General features: G+C 38.4%; 1 protein-coding gene across 3 annotated transcripts in view; it reads right to left on the bottom strand.

Annotated features, from left to right (window-relative positions):
* Positions 1-769: 769 nt before the first annotated feature.
* Positions 770-27,831, bottom strand: part of LOC131076800 (alpha-mannosidase) — a 213,039-nt gene continuing 185,977 nt past the window's right edge. For 2 of the 3 annotated variants that reach the window (XM_058014134.2, XM_058014132.2), the window contains 5 exons: positions 3,025-3,138; positions 2,289-2,375; positions 2,138-2,185; positions 1,956-2,024; positions 770-1,189 (listed from right to left, as the gene is read on the bottom strand). In XM_058014134.2, coding sequence (XP_057870117.2) covers positions 995-1,189; positions 1,956-2,024; positions 2,138-2,185; positions 2,289-2,375; positions 3,025-3,138 — 513 coding nt within the window. In that variant the 3' untranslated portion in view covers positions 770-994. The remainder of the gene's footprint in view (positions 1,190-1,955; positions 2,025-2,137; positions 2,186-2,288; positions 2,376-3,024; positions 3,139-27,831) is intronic. The other variant, XM_058014133.2, reaches the window with a different exon arrangement.

Raw genomic sequence — 27,831 nt, forward strand, 5'->3', positions numbered from 1 at the left:
CCCCCACTATCTCTATCTTCCCATCTTTGATGAGCTCCCTCTCTATCTATATATCCCTTTCGCTATCTCTCTATATATCACTCGCTATATATTTATCTATCTCCCCAACTTCCCCCTCTCTCTCTCTATATATATATATCACCCCTTCTATCTCTCTATATCTCTACAATCTATATCACTCCCTCTCCCCCTCTATATCTTTTTATATCTTGATCTCTCCATATCTCTATCTTCACATCTATATATATCTTTATCTCTCCTCTCCCTCCTCTTTATCTCCCCATCTTAATCTTTATCTCTCCCTCTAACTCTATCTATATCTCTATCTATTTCTCTCCCTCAATCTTTGTATGTGCATCTTCCTCTCTCCCCCTCTATCTCTAGACATGACTCTCTCTTTTCATCAATCTATCACTCTCTCTCCCCCTCCCTCTTTCTAGACCTCCATAAATATATCTCTTTGCCCTTTTATCTCCATCCGTCCATATTTCTTCTATGATCTTTTCCTCTATCTCTATCTCATTATCTATCCACCCCTATATATCTCCCCCTACCTATATCCATATATCAATTTTTATCTCTATCTTTCTCTTTCTTTCTACTCTAAACTAACTGCACTATTAACAGGAACTGAATGCATTGTCTCCCTTGTTTTGAAGAGGCATTCGATTAAACTAGAATGAAGGTACTTGCCTCGTTGAACAAATAATTATGACTTCAAATTTGAAGTGTCATAAATGCACATTAAAAAACCATATATTTTCCGATGAAACAGAAACTTTATTTTCTAATTTTATATTTATTCATGACCGTGGATAATAATTTGTTTCTGCATGACATCACATTTGGAGTGTTCTAACTCCACGTGAAATTTCTCATATTTCCGCATAAAACAGAAATTTTATTTTCCAATTTAATATTTATTCATGGCCATGGATCCCAGTTGAGGTCCTTAAAACTTGATATATAATTCTTACTGAGAAAGATAAAATATTCAAACATCAAAATCAAGATTGAAGGTCCTTATTTCCATGGGTGAGAGTTCTACAATGTGTTCTCCATCCTTTAATGCATCTCTTCTAGGTGCTCCGGCGGATGAACCTGTATCCCCTTCAACTTTCCAATTCAAAGTTTTGATCTTTGATTTCTCTTGGACACCAGAGAGATTAAGCTCCACAATCTTTTTAATCTACAAAATTGTGAAAGAAAAGAAAAAAATTCCATTAATATAATAAATCAAATATGGTGAAATGAACTATCACTGAACTGTTATAAATAAATGTATCTTTCGTTGTAAACTGTTTGGACTATAATTCAAGCTATTGGTTTGATGGTTTTCTTCTGCTTGTATCTTCTTTATTTCCAGTAACAGTTATTTTTTGTATTGATCAAGATTACAAGAAAATAATAAGCAGTCAAAAGGAAGAACTGCACAGAAGGAAAGAATAAACTAAGAACGGTAATACTGAAACTAACCAAGACAGCTGAATCAATCAGCGCTCACAAACAATGAACAAAACTGTTTAACCAGACAGTTATCTTTTACTTACCTTTCAACCCCATTTTTAGGCATTCTACTATCTTCCTAGGTTTAAGGACTGGATTCAATCCCTCACCCACTGAGCGGCTCACATATAAGGAACTCTAAGCCTGTTGGGCTTTAAACCTTTATGATTACCTCTGTCTCAACTACTTGACTATAATCTGATGGACCTAGACAAAACTTCTTAAAATTTCTTTTAATATTGTTTATGGAAAATGCTAAAAATGCTATCTAGAGACTTTTATAAAGGCCAAAGGAAGACAGTATCCAAAATTATGAACTCAATTAAATGGTCAAATCCATTGATATAAAAATCGAAGTAAACCTTATACGTACAGTCCAATTTGTATTAACATAATCAGATTTAGTTGCAGAAGAAAGTGCAGAAAAAGAATAGTGGCTGTTGTTATACCTTTCTCCCTGGAAATAAATTATGAATATCAACAGTTGCGGGCACCGACAACTTGACATTTTCACTAGCCTGTATGTAAGTATTCACAATAAAAGATACTGTGAGTTCTAAAGCTGCTTATCACCTATGAAAACAAGCTGCAAATTTTCAGACTTGACTGTTCATATGGGCTTGTATGTTACCTCATAAAGATGTGCTAAACGTAGCAAGGTTTGTCCATCTTCCAGTTCCTATGCAATTCAGTAACACGTGTATTTTGAAAAGCTATAAGAAAAGTAGTTATTCTTACTGTTTGCAAATCATTGTTAAAATCATCAGTTACACGAGAGTTACCTGTAGTGTGATGATGGCAACATTTGGCGGTAGTTCATACCCTTTTGCCAATGCCGAAAATTGAGGTTCCTTAATCTTAATTTCATCCTGCGATATTGAATGTTAAAACCATTTCTCAGTTCCTACAACCCATGTGCAAGGTAGCTTGAAAAGCATATAGAGTATCTGATGTATTCCTATTGTAAATACAATGTGTTCTAAATCCATCTTCTAGACAGATATTCTGCTGAAAGTTTCATATTTTTTCAACTTCAAAAGCACCAAATCACAAGTATATCCACAGTAAGAGCAACTAATGTAAGAACCAAAACTCAAGGCACTACAGATATAAGTAGTTTTCCTGTATCCTATCAGCACTAGCAAGGATCAAAATAAAAACCATGTAGCCAGCCAATGAACCAAACTGCTAGTGAACCATGCAGTGACGTCTAATCTCTTTACTCGCATTTTAGATAACATGGTTTTCTTTACATCAGTGAAAGCATTAACAAAAATGATACATGTCTATAAAGATGATGTGTGGAGAAATTGAGAAGCCCCTAAAACCAGTAAACATTTCAGAAACCCTCAATACAGTTCAACTGTTGACTGGCCAATAGATAAACCTAAAATATTTTCCAAGCACATGACCAAATGCTTTATTTCAAAAGACAGTACTATTTTTATGGAAATATTTACAGATTCAAGTCTTTCAGTTAGCTCAAAATGTCAGGCATAGGGCATCCAGTGAGCTTACTCCTACAGTTACAAAGAAAATTTGTAGAGGTAGAACTTCTCTCTGTCCCTTTGTACGTCTCCATTCTGAAGCTTGTTCTGTAGGATTTACATTCAGAAATATTTTACCTTGTACCTGCATCTCCAAAATAGTAAAAATAAGCCATCAAACATAACATAATAAAGGAAAATACAAATTCATCTTTGACACATAAGAAAAAACTTCAGAAATTTGTGTCATACAAATTTCTTGTTCTCTAACTTGTCACTCTCAGTTGATAATATTTGCACTAACGTACTTCATTTCTATGCTAATGAGCATATTCTAACTAATCAAACTTTTGTAGAAAGCTCTACATTATAAACCAGAGTTACCCGGGGACGCGTCCCCGACTTGAAAACCCCCGTCCCCGTCCCGGGGACGTTTCGGGGACTTGGGGACGGCCAAGGGACGTTTCCCCCCGTCCCCAAAATGGCCTGCTTTTTGAGGGGATGTCCCCGAAACGGGGGGACACCTGCCCTAGTTCTGGGGGACGTCCGTACATCCCGGGGACGGCTGGGGCGGCTGGGACGTCCCCAATCTGTCCCAGGGACACCCAGACGTCCCCCATATTTAAGGCCTTTAAAAAATATAAAAAATATTAAAAAAATGGAATTTTCAATTTTTTTTTTAAATTTTCTAATATTGGCCTTTTATTTATTCAAATTGTTATTATACTTTGCTTTTTTGTATTTAGTTTCTGTTTTACTGAGTACTATTTTGATTTTCATATTGTAATTGACAATGCAACTATATGGCAGCAGTGTAGCCTTTGGGCATTTTGACATTTTGTATGTTATTTCTTTAAAGTTTAATATCTATTATGATATGCATATTGACAATGTGAATGAACTGAAATTCTGATTTATGAATGCATAATTCCATATTGATATTGTCTATTGAGTATTAACAATGTTGTATGTTCAGAATTTACATTCTAAAATGTTTTCAACTTTTCATAGTATCATACACATGCTATATCCATGTTTTCATATGAATATATAATGTATATATGCATGCTTTATCCATGTTTTCATATGAACATTTAGAATTTTGAAATTTTCCTATATATTTTAAATTTTTCCTATATTTTATATAGCCGTCCCCTTTACCGTCCCCTGCCGTCCCCGTCCCCGTCCCGGAAACTCGGGGTAACTTTGTTATAAACCAAAATTCAGCAATTCTTCAATCACAACAATAATTATTCTCCAAAAATAAGATCAATAGGAATTGGAGATGGCTGACATTACCATGCACCAAACGCAACTTATAAACACATCATTTTGCAGAGAGTTAAATAAATCTGGTTTTCTGTGACCTTTCCTAGCTCGATAGCAAAGACCAACAGTTCGGATGATCTCAGAATTGTAAACAGGCACAAAATGTATCCAGTTAAAAATTACAAAAAGGGTTGCATGATGATGGTTGGAAAGAACTATCAAAACAGAATCAAAGAACAATGAGGGTCATCTATTGAAGGTTTGAGAAATGCAATATGGGGCAAAGAGTTGCAAAAAGTAAAACCTAACTAGATTAGGAAGACATTCAAAAGACGCCAGGATAACAAGTAACCAATGAATACAAAACTGAAAACACTTTCTACATTGTGTAAGAGATGGAAACAAAGGATGAAGAAAGTTCATGATCACATTTCTTTTGTTATACCACCGGGTTTTTCGATTAAGTTTATATGACATTGAACCAATGGTCTATCAATTGACCCATTTTAATGGGAATACCCAAAAAAGTAGGAACCCTAGAGAATTGATGTAGCGCATTGTTGCATATTGGCATTTCAATGTGCACATAGAACCAGAAAAATTGCACCATACTTGCATATCTAAATTCTTAGATGTTTACTTCCATTCTTATTTATTATGAGGTTTTGAGATTGTAGAGAAATGTCTATAGTATATTAAGGACTTGCAAAGCACTTTATTTCCATTCTATTCATATTTGAATTTTTAATCTTGGGCATAGACCTATACAAATTCACTGGTGTTGTGACGTTTTCACACATTGCCCCATTGCAAATGGGGACCCCACTTTTTTTTGCTTTCTAGGTTAGTTGTGGTGTCTTTAGCTATTAGCCTTTCACTTGGAAGAGGTGTAGCATCTTAGGTGGCCAAGAGGTAATCAAGTCATGTCTCTCTCTTTAGGATGAAGTGAGGTCAATTAGTTCTCAAGGCTTCGGAAATGAATGACTCATGATGATCATTCCATTTGATCATCATTTACTTGCCAAATCAGAAATGAAGTGTTGAAATTTGGCTAAGACAAATCATTTTGGAGAGTCTAAATTATCATGAAAAGGCTCGAGGAAGTGATGAAGTTAATGAAGTTATCATTTTGGGAAGATTTCCAATGAAGGCCCAAAAGCATGACCTAAGGATTGAGCATTTCTGATGAAGACTCCAAGACATGACCTAAGGATTGAGCATTTCCGATGAGGCCTCCAAAGCACAACCTAAGGAATGATGACTTCCAATAAAGCCTCCAAAGAATGACCTACGGCTTTTGATTTCCAATGAAGTCTCAAATCCACAAACTAAGGAATAAGACTTCCTTTGATGCCTCAAATCCATGAACTAAGGAATAAGACTTCCTTTGATGCCTCAAATCCACGAACTAAGGAATTGAGCACTTCCGATGAGGCTCTTAAAACACGAACTAAGCATTTCCACTTCATGTCAACCTTCAAAAGAACGACCTAAGGATTTCGACTTCCTACGACCCCCCAAATGTGTGAACTAAAGCCTTGTACACTTCTGTTGCTTAAGGATGATCATGATCTTGCTAGAATGTTGCTAAGAGGTTATCAAAGGGCTTGATCCATGGCAAGATAAGAGAGCGAATGAAGTAGCAAGTCGATCATCACTTCCTTCCATTTCCACTTCCTTTGCCACTTGGAACCAATGCAAATCGGGCCTGTCTCAGACCTGAAACCTATCAAATCAAATCAGGCATATAAAGTGAGAAATCAAACATAAATCAAGCCTGAGACACAAAATCAAACTTAAATTGATGAGAATTAAGTCAAAAGGAGAGAAATCAAACTCAAAATCATATGTTTCCATGATCAAAAAATTCATTTCCAGATTTATAGAAGGTAGTAGGAAGCTTGATTAAGTGCTTTTTACAATGTTATGACTCAAATTATGTTTGTTTCTAGGTTTGATGCAAGGGGGATGATCATGCAAAGGAATGTGAAGAGGGTCAAGACTTCAAGGCGTGGAAGGAACATCAGCTCACTTACAACATCAAGATTTCACCACATATGCAAAGAACATGATCAGCATGATGAGACATTGCAGCACTTCAAGTATCAAGCTTGTACAAGGCAGCTGATAGGATCATCATCACAGACTATAAGGCAAGAATAGAGAAGAGATTAAGGGGAGCACAAGAAGACTCCAGGCTTGGAATGAAGGATTTCCACCACATGAAGAAGGTAATATTATACAATGAAGATCAATGCATTCAAGGGAAGAAGGAAGGATCAAGCATAAGCATCACAAGATCTACATCAAATGCAACACTAAGGCGGAATTCCCAAACAAGAAGATGAAAAGTGAGATGATCAAGAAGAAGTATAACCACACACTTGTGATGAGTTACAAAGATCAAGCAAGCTAAGGTGGCGTCTAGTCATCACTTAGCCAATCATATTATTTTGGGCTAAGGCGTCCAAATTCAATGTACCTAACTCATCCAACAAAGAGATAACTACCACATGTGGCCACAAAGTTCAAAGTACCTACCCTCACCATCTATTGGTTAGATATTCAAAGGAAATGTGTCATATATTACGTAAATCTATCATTGGTCAAGCACTAAATGCTTTGTAATGGGTGTAACACACCCTAATTAGGGTTTCTATCTTTCAATCTTGGCCAATGACTGTGAATCAATCTAAGCCACTCAATGTAATGAGAGTACTATAGAAGGCTCCACTCTTTCATTTCTAATTGTTAATAGTTAGTCGTTCAGCAATAGTTAAGTGTTCAATAGTTGATAGATGTTAGATAGCTAGAGTAGAGTAGGAAGAGAAGGAAAAGATTGTTGCCAAGACTTTGTTGTAAGAAGCATGTAAACTTCATTGAAGATATGATGAAATTCATATGTTGACTTAGCAATTTGCATGGTCTCTATTTCTCATTTAATTTTCATGTTATTTAGATGAATGGAAAAACTTTGTGCAAGATCAATGGTGAAATTTGTACATCCATACTACTAACACCTTGCTGATTGTAAAGTGTCTTGCATAGTCAACTAGATCCATCTTAGCCAAGCTTAACTTCAATTGTTACTTCTTCATCAATATGCATCGTCTAGATGGTATCTATGATTGTAGTGGTGATTTGAAAATCATCAAGCTATCCCTAGAAGATCACACTAGCCTTGTGGAGATGTTCATTGCATGTCATAGCAAAGATTAGTTGAATTTCATCAAAGATTGTCCATTGCTCTTGCATTCTTAGGATTAGATTAGCTTTCTCAACCCTCATACTTTTTCCTTTTTTAAGTTAAGTGAAATTCCATGTTCCAGCTACATTCAAGCATTCAAGATCCAATGTAAGTCCCCCTTGTAATTCTAGCAAAATCACATCAAACAACTAAGTCTATCCAAGAGCATGTCAAGAACTGACATTCGAAACCGTGGAGTCATCCCATTTGATTATGCAGCTTAGCATTTGGGAGGATTTTGTTCAAGAGAGGATAGAATACTTATTATTTTATTTTGTGCTGCATAGTGCGTAAAAACACCATCAACAACTTGCATATAAAGTAGAGACCAATTAATCAGACCATCCACCACTTTGTTTCTCTCTCTGGGTATATGGCTGAATTGCACATCTTGAAATTGATCCTACAACCCTTAATCTTCAACACTTTTGAGCAATCCTCCAATTAGGACTCTTGACTTTTTCTGGATCCAACAACAAGCTAACAACTACCTTAGAATCTAATTCAATTTGGAGTTTTAGCCAACCCCATTTCAAAGCCTCTTGCATTCCTATTGGGATTAAAGTGTCTCAACCTTTGCAAATCCTAACATTGTTTTTGGTTTATTTATTTATTATTTTATTTATTTTTTGCCTACAAATGTCTAGTCATCTAGTGGGACCCACAGGCTTGGTGGCATCCTACTTGGCGATGACTACATGACACATTTTGCACATGTGGAGGTAGGCATCCCACTTTGAGGATTTTGAGAAGTGTCAACCTATGACAAATTCCATGACATGTTGGACAAGCGGCAGGAGATACTTTTTGCGTGGAGAAGATGGGTGCCCGAGTTGGGTTATGATGAGTTGTAAGAGAATAAGCTAATATTAGTCATTTATGACGGATTCTCTTACAGCTGTAAGTGTTGTAAGTTATTATGGTTGTAAGATGCGTAAGAGCATTTGTCATACCTCCACATATTAAATTTTGGGTGCCCAACTTAGGAGGTTTGAATGGGGAGTCATTTGGAGGTGTACATGTGCCATTTGCATGCTTTTGGGTGGCCGAAAAATAGGGCCAAATGCTTTGCACGACCCCATCTTGTAACTTCATCTAGAAGCTTCCTCTTGAGTTGTATTTCTCTATAAAAGGTAGCCTTGGAGAGTAGGAGTTATGTTAAGTTTGCAGGTGAAGTGTTATGCTGCTGGAATTAATCCAAATTGTGGGTTGTAGTTGTAGGCTCCTATTGAAGAAGCTAAGTGTTGATATTGTTTTGTAAGAATTTGATTATTGGAATACAAAGTACTGTGCTTTATTGAGTGTGGGGTTTTTCACCTGAAAGGGTTTTCCCCATGATATATCTTGTGTTCATTGTGTTTATCTTTATGCATGTTTATTATCTACTTGTGAATGTGTTTTTGATTCTGTAATAGAAGATTTCTAAAGAAAATTTGCACTGTCTCCCCCACTAGATTAGTGGTAAGAAGCTTTTTCCGCACCTTAGCTTCCTTTCAATTCCTTCATACACAGCTTAGATCTCTTCTCCATTATTGATAGTATTACCCAATTTTTCAGCAAAGAAAAAAAGCACTGTTCTATAAAAGGTTCAACCAATGCCTCCCATTGTTGCGAGACCTGGATTTCCCCTCGATGCTCCATCAATATTCAATTTCCCATACTCCACTGGGGGAGCTATCCATTGCCCATCCCTCTTGACTTTCTTTTTGTGCCAAAACTAACAAACTTGACTGTCTAGGTTGGAAGGAAGGTTGGTTACATATGAACTCCCATTCGGGGGTAAGACTAGGAAGTAAAGGGATCTTACATTTGATGCTTTCTACAACATTGATTTTTGTTTTCTCCCAAACATAGGAGATATCTCCAAATTATTGTGTTCTACTTTTCATCTTATTTTCTTGTTAAAATTTCACTATTTTGAGATCATGAATAATTGAATCTTGTACATTGGTCATGGAGCTATAAAAATCCAGACTTGTAAAGTAGAGAATAGACAGCATGAAATGTTCCATTTGCAGTTCCCAATATACAAGCTAGTTCACCCTAGGATAGTGGTGTTACAGTTTCATACCATCGCCAGTAAACTCTTCAAAAATCAAAATATGTTTGTCCAGTAAAGACTAGATAGGATCGCATTGTTCCATGTGCAGTTTCCAACATATGAAATCAGTTCCTCCTAAGATAGTGGTGTTAAAATTTCATCTAACTGCCTCTAAATTCTTTCTCTATAAATTGAAATATATTTGGCCAAACTGAGCATCTACCAACTTTCTCTATTTAAAAGAATGTGAATTTTTGCTTATTGTCTTGTCAACATTTTATCACTTCGAGATTGTTTGCAGTGGCACCGTAATGAGGTGAATTGCCATAAAGAAATTTGGGCAGATGATTGATTTCTCTTCTATATAGCTTCAAGTTTTCTACTTTATGTGTATTTTGGTCCATGGCCATTATTGGTATTGGTGGATATGATTTGGTCTAGTTTGTCATGTCCCCTTTCTAGAGTGGACATCAGAGACAGAGGAGTTGGCCTATCATTGGAGTCTCGTAGGCTAGCAGAGGTTGATTGGGACTCATTCAGTGCATATAGTGACTGGATTTTGGCTTTACAGGCAGTTTGACGGCCATTTGGAGCAGTTCCTTGATTTTAGGGAGATTCCCTATTTTTAAAGAGGTTGTGGTAGTTCCCATATTGGAGGTTCCACGGGACCATGTCATGGTTTCAGTTTTAGGAAGTTTGGGTGTGTTTCCTAGTTTCTAGGAGCATCCCTAGATTTTAGGGATAGGACTGCCAGTTAGTTCAACTTTTCCGGCATCGGTCACAAATAGGTGACAAAGTTATATTCATGATTGTTTGGTCATTTTGGGCTATTATTGGATATCTGGAGATATTTTAATATATTTAAATATTTCCTAAGTTTGCGATTAAATAAATTAAAATAAGGCTATGTATTTAGTCATTTCGGAGTAATAAGGATTTCTGGCTTCATCTGGGTTGATATGCCTGTGTGTTATAGCTCGTTGGAAAGGTCTTGAACTTTGCTACATGATTCTCACCTTCCGGAGTTTTTTTGGATGCCTGAAGCTATTTATTTGCAATTTAGTGTTATTTTCCTATAGTTGATGCCATAATTAGAAAATAACACTCTTTTCATAATGCGCCAACTTTACTCCCTTTTAGGGTTTGGCTTCGAAAGGAAAGGAGATATAAGGAAATGAAGACCAAATTGTTCATTATCTTTTTACACAATCAAATTTATTTTTGCGAATTAGCTCTGAGTGGGCGATTCTTCATCTGGGACGCAAACCCCAAGATCTGGACTAGCTGGGACGTAGCCCTCAACAGTTATTGGCATTGGATTCTTTAGGCAGAGTGCATTGTTGACAGAGATTGAGTACACCATTCTTCATTGTGGATTCAGGTTGCAAAGTAAGGGTTTCAGCATGGCAGATTGATTCTTCAGCTTGGGCGTGATCCTTGCAGCCTTAGGGCCGCCATTTGCCCCAGGTACATCCCACGTGGAATGAAAGGAATGCATGTATTCAGCCTTAGAGGTATTCTTGATTTATGATCACTATTCACCTTTCAGTTTGGCATCATTGTTGGATGTAAGTTCCTTGGATCTGCATTGGAATTATTATTTGGTTTTACAAATCAGCAATCTATCTGGTAAAGCTTGTAGCAATTCTAAATTTGGCTGTATGTTCTTATTTATTTTCAGTCTCCTTCATGTTTACTGTTCGTTATTCATTACTTGTTTGAAAACTATCAAAAAACACAAAAAGAAACAAACCTTCTGCAACTTCTGTCTATTCTCTAAAACCATCAAAGGAATCACAAGAAAAATATAGTTTATTAATTTAAAAACTACAACAGATCAGCTAGGGGATCCATCAGGGATCTTTCAGTGGTATCAGAGCCTACATCCTACCAGCCTGTAGGGTTTATGAGAAATTGTCACATCTGGGTACTGGATAGAAGGTTTTGATAATTCATATCAGCAACTAGGTAGTTGTCAGCCTACACATTTATGCTTACAGTTGACAGCTGGTAAGACAATACGTTGGCCAAAGTCCCAAAATTGTGGAGAACAAACTTTATTTCGACGTCCAGGATCCGTTGGGATATCAGTTTAGTTACGGGTAAATACCATGGCTAGAACTGAAATTCGGCACTCAAAAGTTTCATCTTCTCCAACACGTAAAAGTAGGATGCCTCCTGCCAAGATATTTAATGATACAGTTATGAGCAGCTATCATCAGTATTGTTCTCTTCCTAAGATGATACATGAGCTCCTTTCCTTCACACAATTTATGGGCATACCCAAAGCAGACGAAGATAACTTGGTAGCTACAAGTTCAGATCAGTAGCAAAGAAGGAAAGAAGAATCAAGGGTGCAGGAATCAAGAATGGACAGAGAACTTTCATTTAGGGGTAATATACCTCTACATAAGAATGTTTTGGTGCCCTCAAGTTCCGATGAGTGGGACAAGAATTTATGTGATGGTTTTGTTAGACATGTGGATTCAACTCAAGGAGACATTAGGACAACTTTGGATAATGAATTGTCCTGACCTTCTGTGTAGGGGATTTCCCAAGAGGTAACTGAGTTAGAGGTTAGCAATTTGTTGTGACGTATTCACACATCGCCCCATTGCAAATGGGGACCCCTACTTTTTTCGCTTTGTGGGGTTTTGCTTCCTAGGTTTTAGGGTTTTGTCTGTTAGCCTTTGTGTGATGAGTGTTGTCAAGGGGATCGCTGGATAGCAGGCTCTGCTTGAGCTAGGTTGAGTCTTTGGGGCCCCAAAATTAGGGTTTCTTTGAAAGTCTTCCTTAGGGCTTGGTTTTGATCTTGTTGCTAATTGTGTCTTGCTTGGTGAGTGAATATCATTCTTGAAGGTCCAAGCTAGGTCAAGTTGGTGAGTGGTGAAGTCTGGAATGTCATCCTGATCTTCAAATGCCCTGAAATTTGGCTAAGTCTGGAATGTCCTGATCCTGAAAGTTGACTAAGTCTGGAAAACTGAAGAATCCTCCAAAAACTAGATTTTGCAATATAACTCTTGGAGGTCCGAAATCACTAATACTTAAATGTTATATTCCATAAAATGATTCTGACGAAGAGACCAAAATGTCAAATTTCGCTCCTAACCCTTCCAAAGGGTCCAAAGCGAATTTCGCTCCTGACCCTTCCAAAGGGTCCAGAGCGAAATTCTCCATAAGACATTCTACTTTGACCAAAACCTAGAACTAACACATTCCCAGGCTTGAATGAAGGTAAAAACGCTTGTTTGAATGAAGAAATGTGAAAATGAAGTCAGGATCTTGGCCAAGAATAGGGATTTCGCTCCTGACCCTTCCAAAGGGTCCAGAGCGAAAATCCTTGAAGACCTCAAATTCTCACTTATCAAGGCCAAATTTCTAGTTCCTAAGACATGTTTGAAGGTATTTTTGAATGTTCTAGCCTTGTCAAGATTGAAAGATGAAGGATTTTAGTTAAGAAGATGAATTTCGCTCCTGACCCTTCCAGAGGGTCCAGAGCGAAATTCTTTGAAACACTCATTTTTCCTTTAGCAAGAGTCAAGACCAAGGTGGAGATACATGAGGAAGGATCTATGTTTGCCTCCCAAAGAGGATGAAAATAGGAAAAGTCAAGGATCCAACCCAAAACATGATTTTCGCTCCTAACCCTTCCAAAGGGTCCAGAGCGAAAATCTTTGTAGCTCTCATTTCCTTTCAAATTTTGACTAAGTGTTGGTTTCTAGGGCATGTTGGGGAATGAATTGGTATGTTCTTGCCTTGAGATGGAGTTGGATGATTTTGAACAGCAAGATTTTAGCCTAAAAGAGATTTTCGCTCCTGACCCTTCCAAAGGGTCCAGAGCGAAATTCATCATAAATTCATTTGCTACCTTGTTTGAGCTTGAAACCTTGTCCCTTAGGTGGAAAATGATCTAAGTTTGCTTCTTGAGATGGTTTGAAGTTGGAAAAGTGAGTGATCAAGCCTAGAATGAGATTTTCACTCCTGACCAGAGCGAAAATCTTCCTAAAGCTCATTTCCTCCCTAGTTTGACCAAATTTTGATTTGCAGAGCATCTTGAAAGGAAGGATGGACGTGTTTGGACTTTGGAAATGTGTGAGAGCTTTAAAAAAATGAAGGATTGTAGCCAAGAAGGTGAATTTTGCTCCTAACCCTTCCAAAGGGTCCAGAGCGAAATTCCTTACAAGCCTATATTTTTTACCTTGCTTGAGCTTAAAACCTTGTTCCTAGGGCGAAGAGAGATGAGATTTTACCTTGCAATGAAGTTTCAAGTTGAAAGAATGATGATTTTTGGTCAAGAATGAGATTTTCGCTCCTAACCCTTCCAAAGGGTCCAGAGCGAATTTTCTCAAAACCTATCTTTTCCCTCAAATTTATGCCAAGTCTAGTGTGGGTCAAGATTAGAGGTGTCTTTAGGCATGTCCTCGAATGGTCAATAATTATCAAGTTTGAAGGAATTGAGCCAAATGATGAAAATCGATCCTGACCCTTCCAAAGGGTCCAGGGCGAAAATTCTTCAACCACCTATTTCCCCTTGCAAAATCATGTCAAACTTGGGTTGGATGTGAGAGGAGAAGTGTTTTCTAGCCTTTTGATGTGAATTCAACTTGAAATGATGAGGAATAAGCCTAAATTAGAGCGAATTTTCTCTAAATCACCTTTTTTCCCAATTTTGTGCCAAGCCAAGTGCTGACTAGGGCGAGTTTTGATGGGAGAGGTCCTCAGGAATGACTTTGACTTAGCAATGATTATCAAACTTGAAGGAATTGAGCCAAAAAGTGATTTTCGCTCCTGACCCTTCCAAAGGGTCCAGAGCAAAAATCTTAAAACCACCTATTTTCCTTTCAAGTCTAGTCAAACGTTAGGTTTTCATGGCTTGGATGGGTGCAAGGAGACATGTTCTTGCCTTTTGAAGTTAATTGGTGTTGAAAAATGATGGAAATTAGCCTAAACCAAGGATTTCACTCCTGACCCTTCCAAAGGGTCCAAAGCGAAAATCTTAGGATCACCTACTTTCTTTGCAAGACAAGTCAAAATTTTGATTTTTATGGCCTAGTTAGGAGTGAGGCAATGTGTCCTTAGTCTTGGAGGTGGATTCAAGTTGAAATGATGGAGGAATGAGCCTAAAACAAGATTTTCGCTCCTGACCCTTCCAAAGGGTCTAGAGCAAAAATCCTAAAAACCATCTTATCCTCCAAATTTTGTGCTAAGTCAAGCCTAGACTAGGGTGAGAGAAGCTATTTGGAATGCCTTGGAAAGATGTTTGACCTTCAAAAGTGTAAATTTTGAGCTAAAATGAGAATTTCGCCCCTGAACCTTCCACTGACCCTTCCAAAGGGTCCAGAGCGAAATTCTGGATAGGTCCTGTCCCTGGCTAGGTTTTTGAGTGAATTCTCCTTTTTGGGCCTTGTGAAGATCAAACTAATGTTGCCAAGTTGAGCAGTGGATTCAATATGAGGGAGTCCAGATGAAGTGAAGTGAAGAAAGTGAAATTTAGTGTGAATAGGCAAGCAAAAAGTGAATTTCGCTCCTGACCCTTCCAAAGGGTCCAGAGCGAAATTCATCAAAGTCACTATTTCCTCTTTGTGTCAAGACAAGATTTTGATTCCTAAGGCATGAAAAGACTGGAGAGAGGTTGTTTAAGCCTTACAAGATGAGTTGAAGTGAAGGAAAACAAGCAAAGAGAGAAATTCGCTCCTGACCCTTCCAAAGGGTCCAGAGCGAAATTCTCATTACCACCTAATTAGTCCATGTGAGAAGCTAAAAGGATGGATCCCTAGACTTTGTTGGACTAAAACAAGCATATGCTCACCTTCTGGAGGATTTTGGAGTGAAAAAATGGGGTAATTGAGGCCTAATCAAGAAAATCGCTCCTGACCCTTCCAAAGGGTCCAAGGCGAAATCCTTAGGGAAGCCTATTCTTCACCTTGTTTGGGCCAGGCAAAGTGTTGGTTGTGAGGTAATGTTGAAAAGAGGTCTAAATTGGCTAGGAATGCAAATTTCGCTCCTGACCCTTCCAGAGCGTCCAGGGCGAAATTCTTATAAGGCTTGTCCCTGGAAAGAGTCTTGAATTAACTTCATTTTAATATCTTTTGTTGATGATTTAAGGTGTGAAATACTATGTTGAAATGAATTTATTATGTCCTTAATCATCTTTTGATTTGTTTTTGCAGATGAAAGAAGACCAGGCCAGGGCAAGGACGGCCTCCTCCAATCCAACATCAACAGGGACGACCTCCTCCAGTCCAGCATCATCAAGGACGACCTCTTCCAGTCCAGCATTTGAAGGAAAGGTACACCATCCATCCTGCACATCAAAGACAAAGGAGGTTAAAGCAAGGGTCCATTGGAGAAGCAGATAATCTCAGAAGAGTTAATTAAAGTTAGCTTCTCAGCATCATCAAATTGAACATCAACCGAGAAAAAAAAAATTTTGCCGTTTTTCGTTGATGAAAACCGACATTGTAATAGAACCCTAAAAAGGCCGACTTTGTTTGTTGCCCTAAAAACGCATGTTATAAGCGGCTGGGATGCTTAAGGCATTGTAAGGTTGATGTAATGTTTTTGCTGGATAATAAGAAAGATTGAACGGCTGTGTATGGTGGACGTAACCCATTCTGAGTGAACCACGTTAAATCTCTGTGTTATCTGTGTCCTGTTTTATTTCTTTATCTTTTGTATTTAAATCTGCATATAATTGTTGGTTCATATTTGCTTCGGATCTGCTTGAAACCTTAACAATTGGTATCAGAGCGAGGTTTTCTGTAAATTGGCAAGACTTTCAAATTTGAGTGGGAGCAATGGAGGATTCCAAATTCAAGGTCGAAAATTTTAACGACCAAAATTATCAATTATGGAAAATGCAGATGGAGGATTACCTGTATCAAAAGGATTTGTGGCGACTATTGGAAGGAAAGGCAAAGAAACCGACCACAATATCAGATGAAGAGTGGGACATTTTAGATAGAAAGGCACTAAGATCCATTCGATTGTGCCTTGCGTCATCTGTAGCATTCAATATAACAGAAGAAAAAACGATTGTAGATTTGATGGCAACATTGACTAAGTTGTATGAGAAACCCTCGGCTTCAAATAAGGTATTTCTTATGAAGCGTTTGTTTAATTTGAAAATGAGTGAGGGAGGATCTGTAGCGGAGCACTTAAATGAATTTAATACAATTACTAGTCAATTGTCTTCGGTAAAAATTACCTTTGCAGAAGAGGTTAGGGCTCTCTTGATTTTATGTTCTTTGCCAGAAAGCTGGAATAGCTTGGTTATAGCTGTAAGTAACTCTGTCTCTAATAAAAATACTTTGGTATTTGATGATATTGTTGGTGTTATCCTAAGCAAGGAAATGTGAAGGAAAAGCACAGGTGAGACTTCAACATCATCAGGTAGTGTTTTGAATGTCGAGAACAGAGAAAGATCAAAGGAAAGAGGAAAAGGCCTTGGGAATGAGAAGTCACAAGGGAAGTCAAAGAAAGGACGCTCTCAATCTAGAGGAAAGAAAGATTGCTGGTACTGCGAAAAGCCTGGTCATCTAAAGAAAGACTGTTGGTCTCGGAAAAACAAAGGAGGAGACAAAAATGAAAATGACAGTAAGGAAGCTAATATTGCAAGTAATACTTTAAAGATGCTTTAATCTTATGTTTGGATAATGTTAATGATTCCTGGGTAATAGATTCTGGGGCTTCATTTCATGCCACACCCCATAGAAAATATTTTCTAGATTATGTTCAAGGTGATTTTGGACAGGTATATTTGGGTGATGATGAGCCCTGTCAAATTGTTGGAAAAGGAAAGATAAAGATCAAGTTGCAGAATGGTAATGACTGGTTTCTGCAGGAGATAAGACATGTTCCTAATTTAAGAAGAAATTTAATTTCTGCAGGGCAACTAGGTAGTGAAGGTTGCATAGTTACCTTCTCAGACAGTATGTGGAAGGTCACTAAAGGATCATTAGTAGTAGCTAAAGGTGCGAAGGTAGGCACATTATATCTGTGTACTGGTAACACTTACTCTACCTTAGCTACTACAGATAAAGTTACTACAGGGACAACAACAATAAATGTTGCAAGAACAGATTCGATAATGTGGCACCATAGGCTTGGGCACATGAGTGAGAAAGAGATGAAAATCCTTCACCCCAAAAATCTATTGCCAGCACTAAAGAAGATTGATTTAGAGTTCTGTGAAAACTGTGTTTATGGTAAACAGAAAAAAGTCAGATTTCTCAAGGTTGGGAGAGAGAAGAAGAGTGAGAAGTTAGAGCTTGTACATTCAGATGTATGGGGAACGGCTCAAGTATCATCTCTTGGTGGCTCTTGTTATTATGTTATTTTTATTGATGACTCAACCAGAAAAACATGGGTATATTTCCTAAAACAAAAATCAGATGTTTTTGAAACTTTTAAGAAATGGAAAGCTTTGGTTGAGAATGAGATAGGAAAAAAGTTGAAGTGTCTCAGATCGGATAATGGAGGTGAGTATTGCAGCAAAGCATTTGAAGATTACTGTTCCTTAAATGGGATTCGAAAGCAGAAGACAGTTCTAGGAACTCCACAGGAAAATTGTGTGTCAGAGAGAATGAATAGGACCATCATGGAACGTGCGAGGAGCATGAGATTGCATACTGGATTGCCCTTACATTTTTGGGCAGATGCTATACATACTGATGTCTATTTGATAAATAGAGGACCTTCAACCCCTTTGGATGGTGGTATTCCAGAGGAGGCATGGACTGGTAAAAAGGTAAATTATTCTTTTCTAAAAACTTTTGGTTGCGAAGCTTTTGTCCATGTTGATAAAGAAAACAGAACCAAGCTTGATGCTAAATCTCAGAAATGTACCTTCATTGGATATGGGATAGATGAATATGGCTATCGGTTATGGGATTTTGAAAATAAGAAAATAATTAGAAATAGAGATGTTATATTTAATGAGAAGGTTATGTATAAAGAACAAATGCAGGAAAAGAAGCATGAACAGGACAAACAAGAATATGTGGTATTGGATGAGATTCCGGAAAATGAAATGCCACAGGTACCTGATGCTCAGCAACAACAGATTGTCCCACAAACTCTTGCAAGTGTTAGACGTTCTACGAGGACAAGTAGACCCCCTGAAAGATTTTCTCCTTCTTTGTATTCTATTTTATTAACGGATTCTGGTGAACCAGAAGAATATGAAGAAGCAATGCAAGTAGATGCCAAACAACAGTGGGAGCTAGGCATGAAAGAGGAGATGGACTCCTTGATGAAAAATAAGACATGGGACTTAGTCCCTTTACCTGCGGAAAAAAGAGCCTTGCCTAACAAATGGGTTTATCGGCTGAAGGAGGAGGAAGGAGGTCAGAAAAGATATAAGGCCAAACTTGTGGTAAAAGGTTTTGCACAGAAAAAGGGTATAGTTTATGATGAAATATTTTCTTCAGTTGTAAAAATGACTTCAATTAGAACTGTACTTAGTCTTGTGGCTGCAGATGATTTACATCTTGAACAATTAGATGTCAAAACAGCTTTTCTCCATGGAGATTTGGAGGAGGAAATTTACATGTTGCAACCACAGGGACATGAGGTCAAAGGTAAGGAGAACTTGGTGTGCAGGTTGAAAAAAAGTCTGTATGGCCTAAAGCAAGCACCCCGACAATGGTATTTAAAATTTGATAGTTTCATGGCTGAACACAATTATCATAGATGTCATTCTGATCATTGTGTATATTTTAAGAGATTTGATAATGGCAGTTATATTATCCTGTTGCTTTATGTTGATGGCATGCTTGTTGCTGGGTCTAACATGCAACATATAAATGATCTTAAACAGAAATTAGCCAGGTCATTTGCTATGAAGGATTTGGGTGCAGCTAAGCAAATTCTCGGTATGAGGATTACACAGGACGGGAAAAATAGAACCTTGAATTTGTCCCAAAGTGAGTATATAAAGGTGGTGTTGAAAAAATTTAACATGCAGGATGCAAAAGCAATTAGTACACCTTTGGCTAGTCATTTCAAATTGACTAAGGAGATGTGCCCAAAGGCACAGGAAGAGGTTAATAAAATGTCTAACATCCCGTATTCATCAGTTGTTGGCAGTCTAATGTATGCAATGGTATGCACAAGGCCAGATATTGCACATGCAGTGGGAGTTGTGAGCAGGTTTATGAGTAATCCGGGTATGGAACATTGGAATGCTGTGAAATGGATTCTTCGGTATTTGAAAGGAACTACTACGAAGGCATTATGTTTCAAAGGATCTAATGCTGCTCTGAGTGGATTTGTTGACTCTGATCTGGCGGGTGATATTGATTCACGGAGGAGTACTACAGGGTATGTTTTTACTATAGGGGGAACTGCAATCAGTTGGATTTCTAGGCTGCAAAAGGTTGTTGCACTTTCAACCACTGAAGCTGAGTATGTTGCTGCTACAGAAGCCAGCAAGAAGATGATTTGGTTGCAATGTTTTCTAAAGGAATTGGGTCAGACACGAGGATAGCCCATTGTATACTGATAGCCAGAGTGCCATTCATCTTGCGAAGAACCCTGCTTTTCATTCAAGGACAAAGCACATTCAGCTCAGGTACCATTTCATCCGGACTGTTTTGGAGGAGGGTCAGTTACGGCTTGAGAAGATTCACACAAGTGAGAATCCTGCCGATATGTTCACGAAGGTAGTTCCACAGGAGAAGCTGATTTCTTCATCAGTTTCTATTGGTCTTCTTGATTGATAATTGTGGAATTTATACCAGTCAAGTCCTAGTGTTTTATCCAGCGGATGTTGCATGTACAGTGGTGTCGTGTAGTATCAGTCTCCAAGTGGGAGATTGTTCGGTGTGGAGCCTGATCAATCTCCAAGTGGGAGATTGTTGAAATGTGGTGACTGATCAGTAAAGTACTGTACACTCAACACGTATCCTCACCGAGGTCCGGGGTTGGGCTAGGCCTTGGGCAGGGGTTCGGGGGCGGCAGCCCCCAAGAAAAAAAAATTTTGCCGTTCTTCGTTGATGAAAACCGACATTGTAATAAAACCCTAAAAAGGCCGACTTTGTTTGTTGCCCTAAAAACGCATGTTATAGGCCGCTGGGATGCTTAAGGCATTGTAAGGTTGATGTACTGTTTTTGCTGGATAATAAGAAAGATTGGACGGCTGTGTATGGTGGACGTAACCCATTCTAGGTGAACCACGTTAAATCTCTGTGTTATCTATGTCCTATTTTATTTCTTTATCTTTTGTATTTAAATCTACATATAATTGTTAGTTCATATTTGCTTCGGATCTACTTTAAACCCTAACACATTGGAGAAGCAGATAATCTCAGAAGAGTTAATTAAAGTTAGTTTCTCAGCATCATCAAATTGAACATCAACCAAGTTGCAAGTGTCAAACAAGGTGGCGTCCCAGTCATCACTCCTCCAGTCGGATTGGTCCACCTCAGCGTGTCCAGATTCAATGTACCTGACTCATCAAAGATGACACAAACTTCGATGTACCTACCCCAGTTATCCATTAGTCGAATATTCCAGAGAAGACGTGTCCAAATAATGCAATTATTTCATTGGCCAGAATTGAGTTGTTGTAACAAACCCTAATTAGGGTTTTCATTGTAAAATCTCGGCCATTGATCTCAAGTTGATCTGAGCCATTGAATTGTATTGAGGGCACTATATAAGCCCTGGCTCCTCATTTGTAAACGCTAATGGTTACCTAATAGAGAATAGTTAGTCAGTGGTTAGAAGGTGAATAGTTAGAAATAGTGAATAGTCAATTGATAGAATAGCAATTAAAGTAGAATAGAAAGAGAAGGCAAAGATTGTTGCCAAGATGTTGTTGTAAAAGACTTGTAAAACTTCATTGAAGAAATGGTGAAATTTATGGGTCGATTCAACAATTTGCATGGTCTCTATACTTCTCAGATTTGATTTCACGTTATTAGATGAGTGGAAGAAATGTGTTTGATTGATGGTGAAATTTGTATATCCATACTACTAGCAGTTTGTTGATTGCAGACTTGCCTTGTGTAGTCAACTGGAATCATTCAGCTTAAGCCTAACTTCAATTATCGCTTCTTCACTGATATGCATCAGCATGATGGTGTCTATGCTTGTAGCAATGATCTGAACATCATAAAGCTTTCCTCCGAAGATCGCACTAACCTTGTGGAGATGGTCCTGGGATGTCAAAACAAGACTTACTTAGAATTTCATCAAAGGTCATTCATTGCTCCTACATTCTTAAAGTTAGAATTAGATCCTTCCCTCGCCGTCATCCTTTTTTCCTTTTTTCAAAAATCTAGGCTAGTGAAATCCTGTGTTCCAGTAATATTTAAAGCAAATCAAACGATCAAATCATTGAGTATAAGTCCCCTTGTGATTCCAGCAAAATCACATCATACCACAGAGAGCTTATCCACGAGTAGAGAACCTACATACAAGAATCTTGGAGTTGCCTCGACTGATCCTTCGGCGAGATCTTCAACAGTCGGGAAACTTTACTCAAGAGAGGATAAGGTACCTTTAGGTATTTTATTCTGTGTTTGGTCGTGTACAAAATACACATCAACACAATTCTGATTTTCATGACAGCAGTTAGGTACCTTTGCATCAGCTTGAGATATCAATGTCTACACTTGTACAAGATGGTGCCAATGGGCTGTCACATGAAGGTATTCAAAATTCGGGTACCAATGATGCTTTGAATGTTGACAACTCATATCATGATGATTCTGATTTTATACATCAGACCTTAGAATCCAACCCAGGATGTTCTCTTAGTAGCACTGGACCCCAGGATCGTGAGCCAATGGGTTGTGCGGACACATGGGATGCAGAAGAGAGTGATGACAGTGCATTTTCAGCAGTATCATCATTGACGGATGTGGTGTTCTCAGAGGCACAGAGCAGCAGTACTTTGGATGAGGTTATATCCATGGCCGAGTGCATACACGATGTTGACTACAAAGAGGTACAGGATACAGATACAACTTCTTTCCACAATGTAGATTTTGAGTTTGTACAGTTACAAGAGAGCCAACATTCTCGGACTCCTCATCACCTGATTGGACAACTCAAGGTTCACGACAGGAGCATAGACACAGTTATTGAGCATTTCGATGTCGCTCGCCAGTTGTTGGCTACACATAGTTGGAGCACCCTCATGATTGATGAGCAGGGCAGCAATGATTTTTCCTTACCAGAGTTTCATGCTCTTTATGGAGCCATTGGGATACTGAAGCATGAGTATTTATAGTTAGTGGCTGACCGAGATTATCTCCTTCAGAGGGATTTTATTAGTTATGGTGCTTTGTTGAGGGAAGAGGGGGAAGTTGATATCCTCTCTCAAGAGCTTGAGGCAACTGTTGTTGCATGGGAGGATACCCAGTTGTCCCTTCAGAAGCGAACTCCAGATTGGAGGAGCTTTCTGATAGATTGAGAGTGGCACAAACATCATCAGCGATAGATACTAAACAGTGTTCTACTGTGACACTGCGAGATTCACCAGAGAGTTGTGATTTGACTCACGATATTACTCCTGTTGACTTGTTTCCTTCTCTGGAAAGCAAATCTTCTTTTACACCTCTTACAGCTGACGAGGGAAACTAGTATGTTTCACCGCAGAGCCACAGTGCTCAGTTGAGGTGTATTTTGGATTTTGGATCTCAGACATATGAGTTGTCTTCAGATTCATGGTTTGAGAGCAGTGGGAGTGATGATGAGTTTGATGGACAAGATTATGACACAGAGCCATTGAGTGAGCTTACGAGAGTCCATTTAGATTACCTCGCGAGGAGTGCACTTCATTTCTCTTTTAGTCCGATTGTAGATGATTGGATGGCTCGTAGATGTGAGTTGGTTCGGGACTTATACTACCCGTGTTGTGATAGTGCTCTCCCATCTTCAGAGGATAGAGTTATTGATTGCAGGCAACCGATCCAGCAGTTTGGGATGGATTGTTTGCGGGATCAGCAAACAATCAACCGTTATGATGAGCAGCAACCGTCAGAGTTTTTCATCTCCTTAACACAAAGACTTCATCCAGGATCATGGGGGAAGGATGATCCATGGATTAGCAGGTGTGTTGTTGTGGATGGTTATCACAGGTGTGAGAGTTTCACAGTGGTTGTAGAGAGACACGGTACCGAGGATGACTCTTACTATCATTGTCTCTTCATGACAGACGGATGTGGATTTAGTTTTATTTGGGATCCAGGTGTTGATTCATTTGATACAGCATCTTATAGGGATTATAGTATGTTGCTCCAGATATTAAGATTATATGGCACTTATATCAGAGGAGAGCAGCAGCAGCAGTTTATGTCCTACAGGTGGTTTGTGTGGGATCATGGTATAGACATGTGTAGTACCTTTCTTTCGTGGATCCTACATGGTTTGCTTCACTTCAAATGTATAGATGTAGTCGTGGGTGTACAGTGGTTGTTGACACTTGGACGGTATGTTCGGAATTTCACGAGGATGGAGCTGGAGTTTACCCACTATCCATCTCAGTTTATCAAGCAGAGTGGGACGACAGTTAATCCACAGGTTGATTGTCATCAGATAGCTGACGTGGATGAGTTATGTGATGTTACTCCTAGTGAGTACTTTGAGCCAATTGATGTGGCAGTTTCACCTGATCCTCTAGACAGGGTGATTGTTTCATTGCTGGTTGGTGATTACATATTTTTAGATGCCAGCCTGGACAGTGATGATTTTAGTCAGTATTATATATTGTCTAGTGAGTTGGCATTAGATCTTCCGGCACATCAGCAGCAGTGTGTGGCAGTTGTGTGTCACTTGTGTCAGATGGGGTCAGATCACAGAGGGTCTTCCATGGATTGGCATTCATTGGATATTATGACGGATGTTATGCATGTTGGTGGTCACAGACACACTAGTGATCTTGGCATTTATGGATATTTGATCTATGGAGATGATATAGTTTTCCATTGCTCTCTTGAGGTATTCAGCGGGAGCTATGCTTTGCTCTAGGACCTAGGCAGTGTTGATTTGACAACACAGGTGCTTCAGCATTTTGAGGAGCTATTCCAGACCGGGGTATTACATGTTTATATCAGAGATGAGCAGCAGTTACATGCAATGATTTGTTTACGTCTTATTTGGGATGGTGGAGGATTGGTGTTTCAGTTGCTTGTGGGCAAGCAACTCCGAGAGGGGAGGATTGTCATGTCCCCTTTCTAGAGTGGACATCAGAGACAAAGGAGTTGGCCTATCATTGGAGTCTCGTAGGCTAGCAGAGGTTGATTGGGACTCATTCAGTGCATATAGTGACTGGATTTTGGCTTTACAGGCAGTTTGACGGCCATTTGGAGCAGTTCCTTGATTTTAGGGAGATTCCCTATTTTTTAGGAGGTTGTGGCAGTTCCCATATTGGAGGTTCCACGGGACCATGTCATGGTTTCAGTTTTAGGAAGTTTGGGTGTGTTTACTAGTTTCTAGGAGCATCCCTAGATTTTAGGGATGGGACTGCCAGTTAGTTCAACTTTTCCAGCATCGGTCATAGATAGGTGACAAAGTTATATTCATGATTGTTTGGTCATTTTGGGCTATTATTGGATATCTGGAGATATTTTAATATATTTAAATATTTCCTAAGTTTGCGATTAAATAAATTAAAATAAGGCTATGTATTTAGTCATTTCGGAGTAATAAGGGATTTCTGGCTTCATCTGGGTTGATATGCCTATGTGTTATAGCTCGTTGGAAAGGTCTTGAACTTTGCTACATGATTCTCACCTTCCGGAGTTTTTTTGGATGCCTGAAGCTATTTATTTGCAATTTAGTGTTATATTCCTATAGTTGACGCCATAATTAGAAAATAACACTCTTTTCATAATGCGCCAACTTTACTCCCTTTTAGGGTTTGTCTTTGAAAGGAAAGGAGATATAAGGAAATGAAGACCAAATTGTTCATTATCTTTTTACACAATCAAACTTATTTTTGCGAATTAGCTCTGAGTGGGCGATTCTTCATCTGGGAGGCAAACCCCAAGATCTGGACTAGCTGGGACGTAGCCCTCAACAATTATTGGCATTGGATTCTTCAGGCAGAGTGCATTGTTGACAGAGATTGAGTACGCCATTCTTCATTGTGGATTCAGGTTGCAAAGTAAGGGTTTCAGCATGGCAGATTGATTCTTCAACTTGGGTGTGATCCTTGCAGCCTTAGGGCCACCATTTGCAGCAAGTACATCCCACGTGGAATGTGAGGAATGCATGTATTCAGCCTTAGAGGTATTCTTGATTTATGATCACTATTCACCTTTCAATTTGGCATCATTGTTGGATGTAAGTTCCTTGAATCTGCATTGGAATTCTTATTTGGTTTTACAAATCAGCAATCTGTCTAGTACAGCTTGTAGCAATTCTGAATTTGGCTGTATGTTCTTATTTATTTTCAGTCTCCTTCTTGTTTACTATTCATTATTCATTACTTGTTTGAAAACTATCAAAAAACACAAAAAGAAACAAACCTTCTGCAACTTCTGTCTATTCTCTAAAACCATCAAAGGAATCACAAGAAAAATATAGTTTATTAATTTAAAAACTGCAATAGATCAACAAGGGGATCCATCAAGGATCTTTCATAGTCGGCATTGAAGAACACCTACATCATAAGCTTCATGCTTCTACATACTAATTATCATTTAGCCAACAACTATTTATCAGAGAAATCTATGTTTCTTAGATGGTATCACATATCATATATAGAAATCCATTCTCTAATTAAAAGTTATTATATTTTGTAATGTCCCCTTCTCCGTAGTGATTAGTTCAATTGGCCATTAGTCTAGTTCGGAGGCCCGTAGGCTAATCGGGAGCAAATTAGGGTTTCCTATTTTCTAGGAGGATTCTTTGGTGTTTTGAAGGGGTATATGTGGGAGTTTGAAAATTTGGATTCTGGATTCCTTCTGGGTTTTCAAAGAGCTTCAAGATGGTTCGACATGCATCTGCATCGGGTGAGTTTTTCCAAACTTACTATTTTTAGTAAGTGCGACGGCTTCTCAGAATGTGGTTAAAATCACTTCGGAAACATTTAATATTTTTAGCAGTATGCTATTTTTAGTAAGTACCATTTTTAGCAGTTCTATTTTTAGCAGGACGACAACAAGCCTCTTCAGATGGCTATTTTCGGCAAGTCAGTTTGAGCAGTTGGTCTTTTCGCATTTTTTGGTGCTATTCTTGGCAAGGATTCTGCAGCTCAGCTCAGTGGCTATTTCTGGTAGTATTATTTTGGCAGGATCCTGTATTCGCTCGGATGACTATTTTTAGCAGTTTAGTTCAAAGCCCCAACTCAGTTCAGTTTTGGTGATTTCGAGCACTTCAATCTCCGGCTCAATTTGGCAATAATCAGTATTTGAGGAGAAGGTATTTTTAATATATACCTTAGGTATGAGGTATTAATATTTGATTATTTTATGAATGGACAACTTAGGAAGGGAAAAAATATTAATTTTATTCTAAGTCTATTTGGGCGAAATTTGCATATGACTTCAAGGGGGTCGTCATGGTGTTAATAATTAAATTATAACTCAAGGCAAATGGGGCGATTTTCTAAGTATATTGCCTTTGTAATATTTTTTATTTGGAAGTCATAATTAAGCACCCACTTTACACTTTATTTTATGACACTTATATTTATTAAAAAAAAGTGATTTTGGGTGAATGTGAATTGGGCGAACTTGTGCAAGGAAATGAAATGAAATGCAATGCCAAATGTGGATGAAATGAAATGGCATTTGGTTTGGGCGTATTTGGAGTGCATTTGAATTTGAATTTGGCTAGCAAAAAGTTATAAGTGACTTGGGCTCTCATTTTGGTATCCAAAGAAAATATATTGTTATGCTGTCGGAATGACTCCAAATAATCTTCGAGGGTGAATACCTCCTAGGGCTCTTGACAGACTTCGAGTGTGAGATATCACTCCTAGCTGTGATTGGATCTTCTGAATGTGTGGTTCAATTTTAGTGTGCATTTGCAGATTTTCACTGTGGTAGGGATTTCAGTGTTGCTGGTTTTTGGTGTGGCTGTAGCACGTTTTAGTTCATAACTCTCAGTTCGTGTCAGATCATTCTGGGTAGTGGCTCGTTCTCTTCCTATGCCACAGGCAATCAAGTTTGTAAGTTTGTAGAGCTTAATGTTGAGTATTTAATTTTTAAATGCAAATCGTACTTCTTTCCTAGTAGTACTATGCTGGGTTGCCTGGGAATGCGTGCATAAATTCATTTGGGGGTTTTGGGTGCAGTTTGTTGGTTTTAATCTCATCACCTGTC

The sequence above is a fragment of the Cryptomeria japonica genome, chromosome 11 (genome assembly GCF_030272615.1).
Source record: "Cryptomeria japonica chromosome 11, Sugi_1.0, whole genome shotgun sequence".
NCBI lineage: Eukaryota > Viridiplantae > Streptophyta > Pinopsida > Cupressales > Cupressaceae > Cryptomeria > Cryptomeria japonica.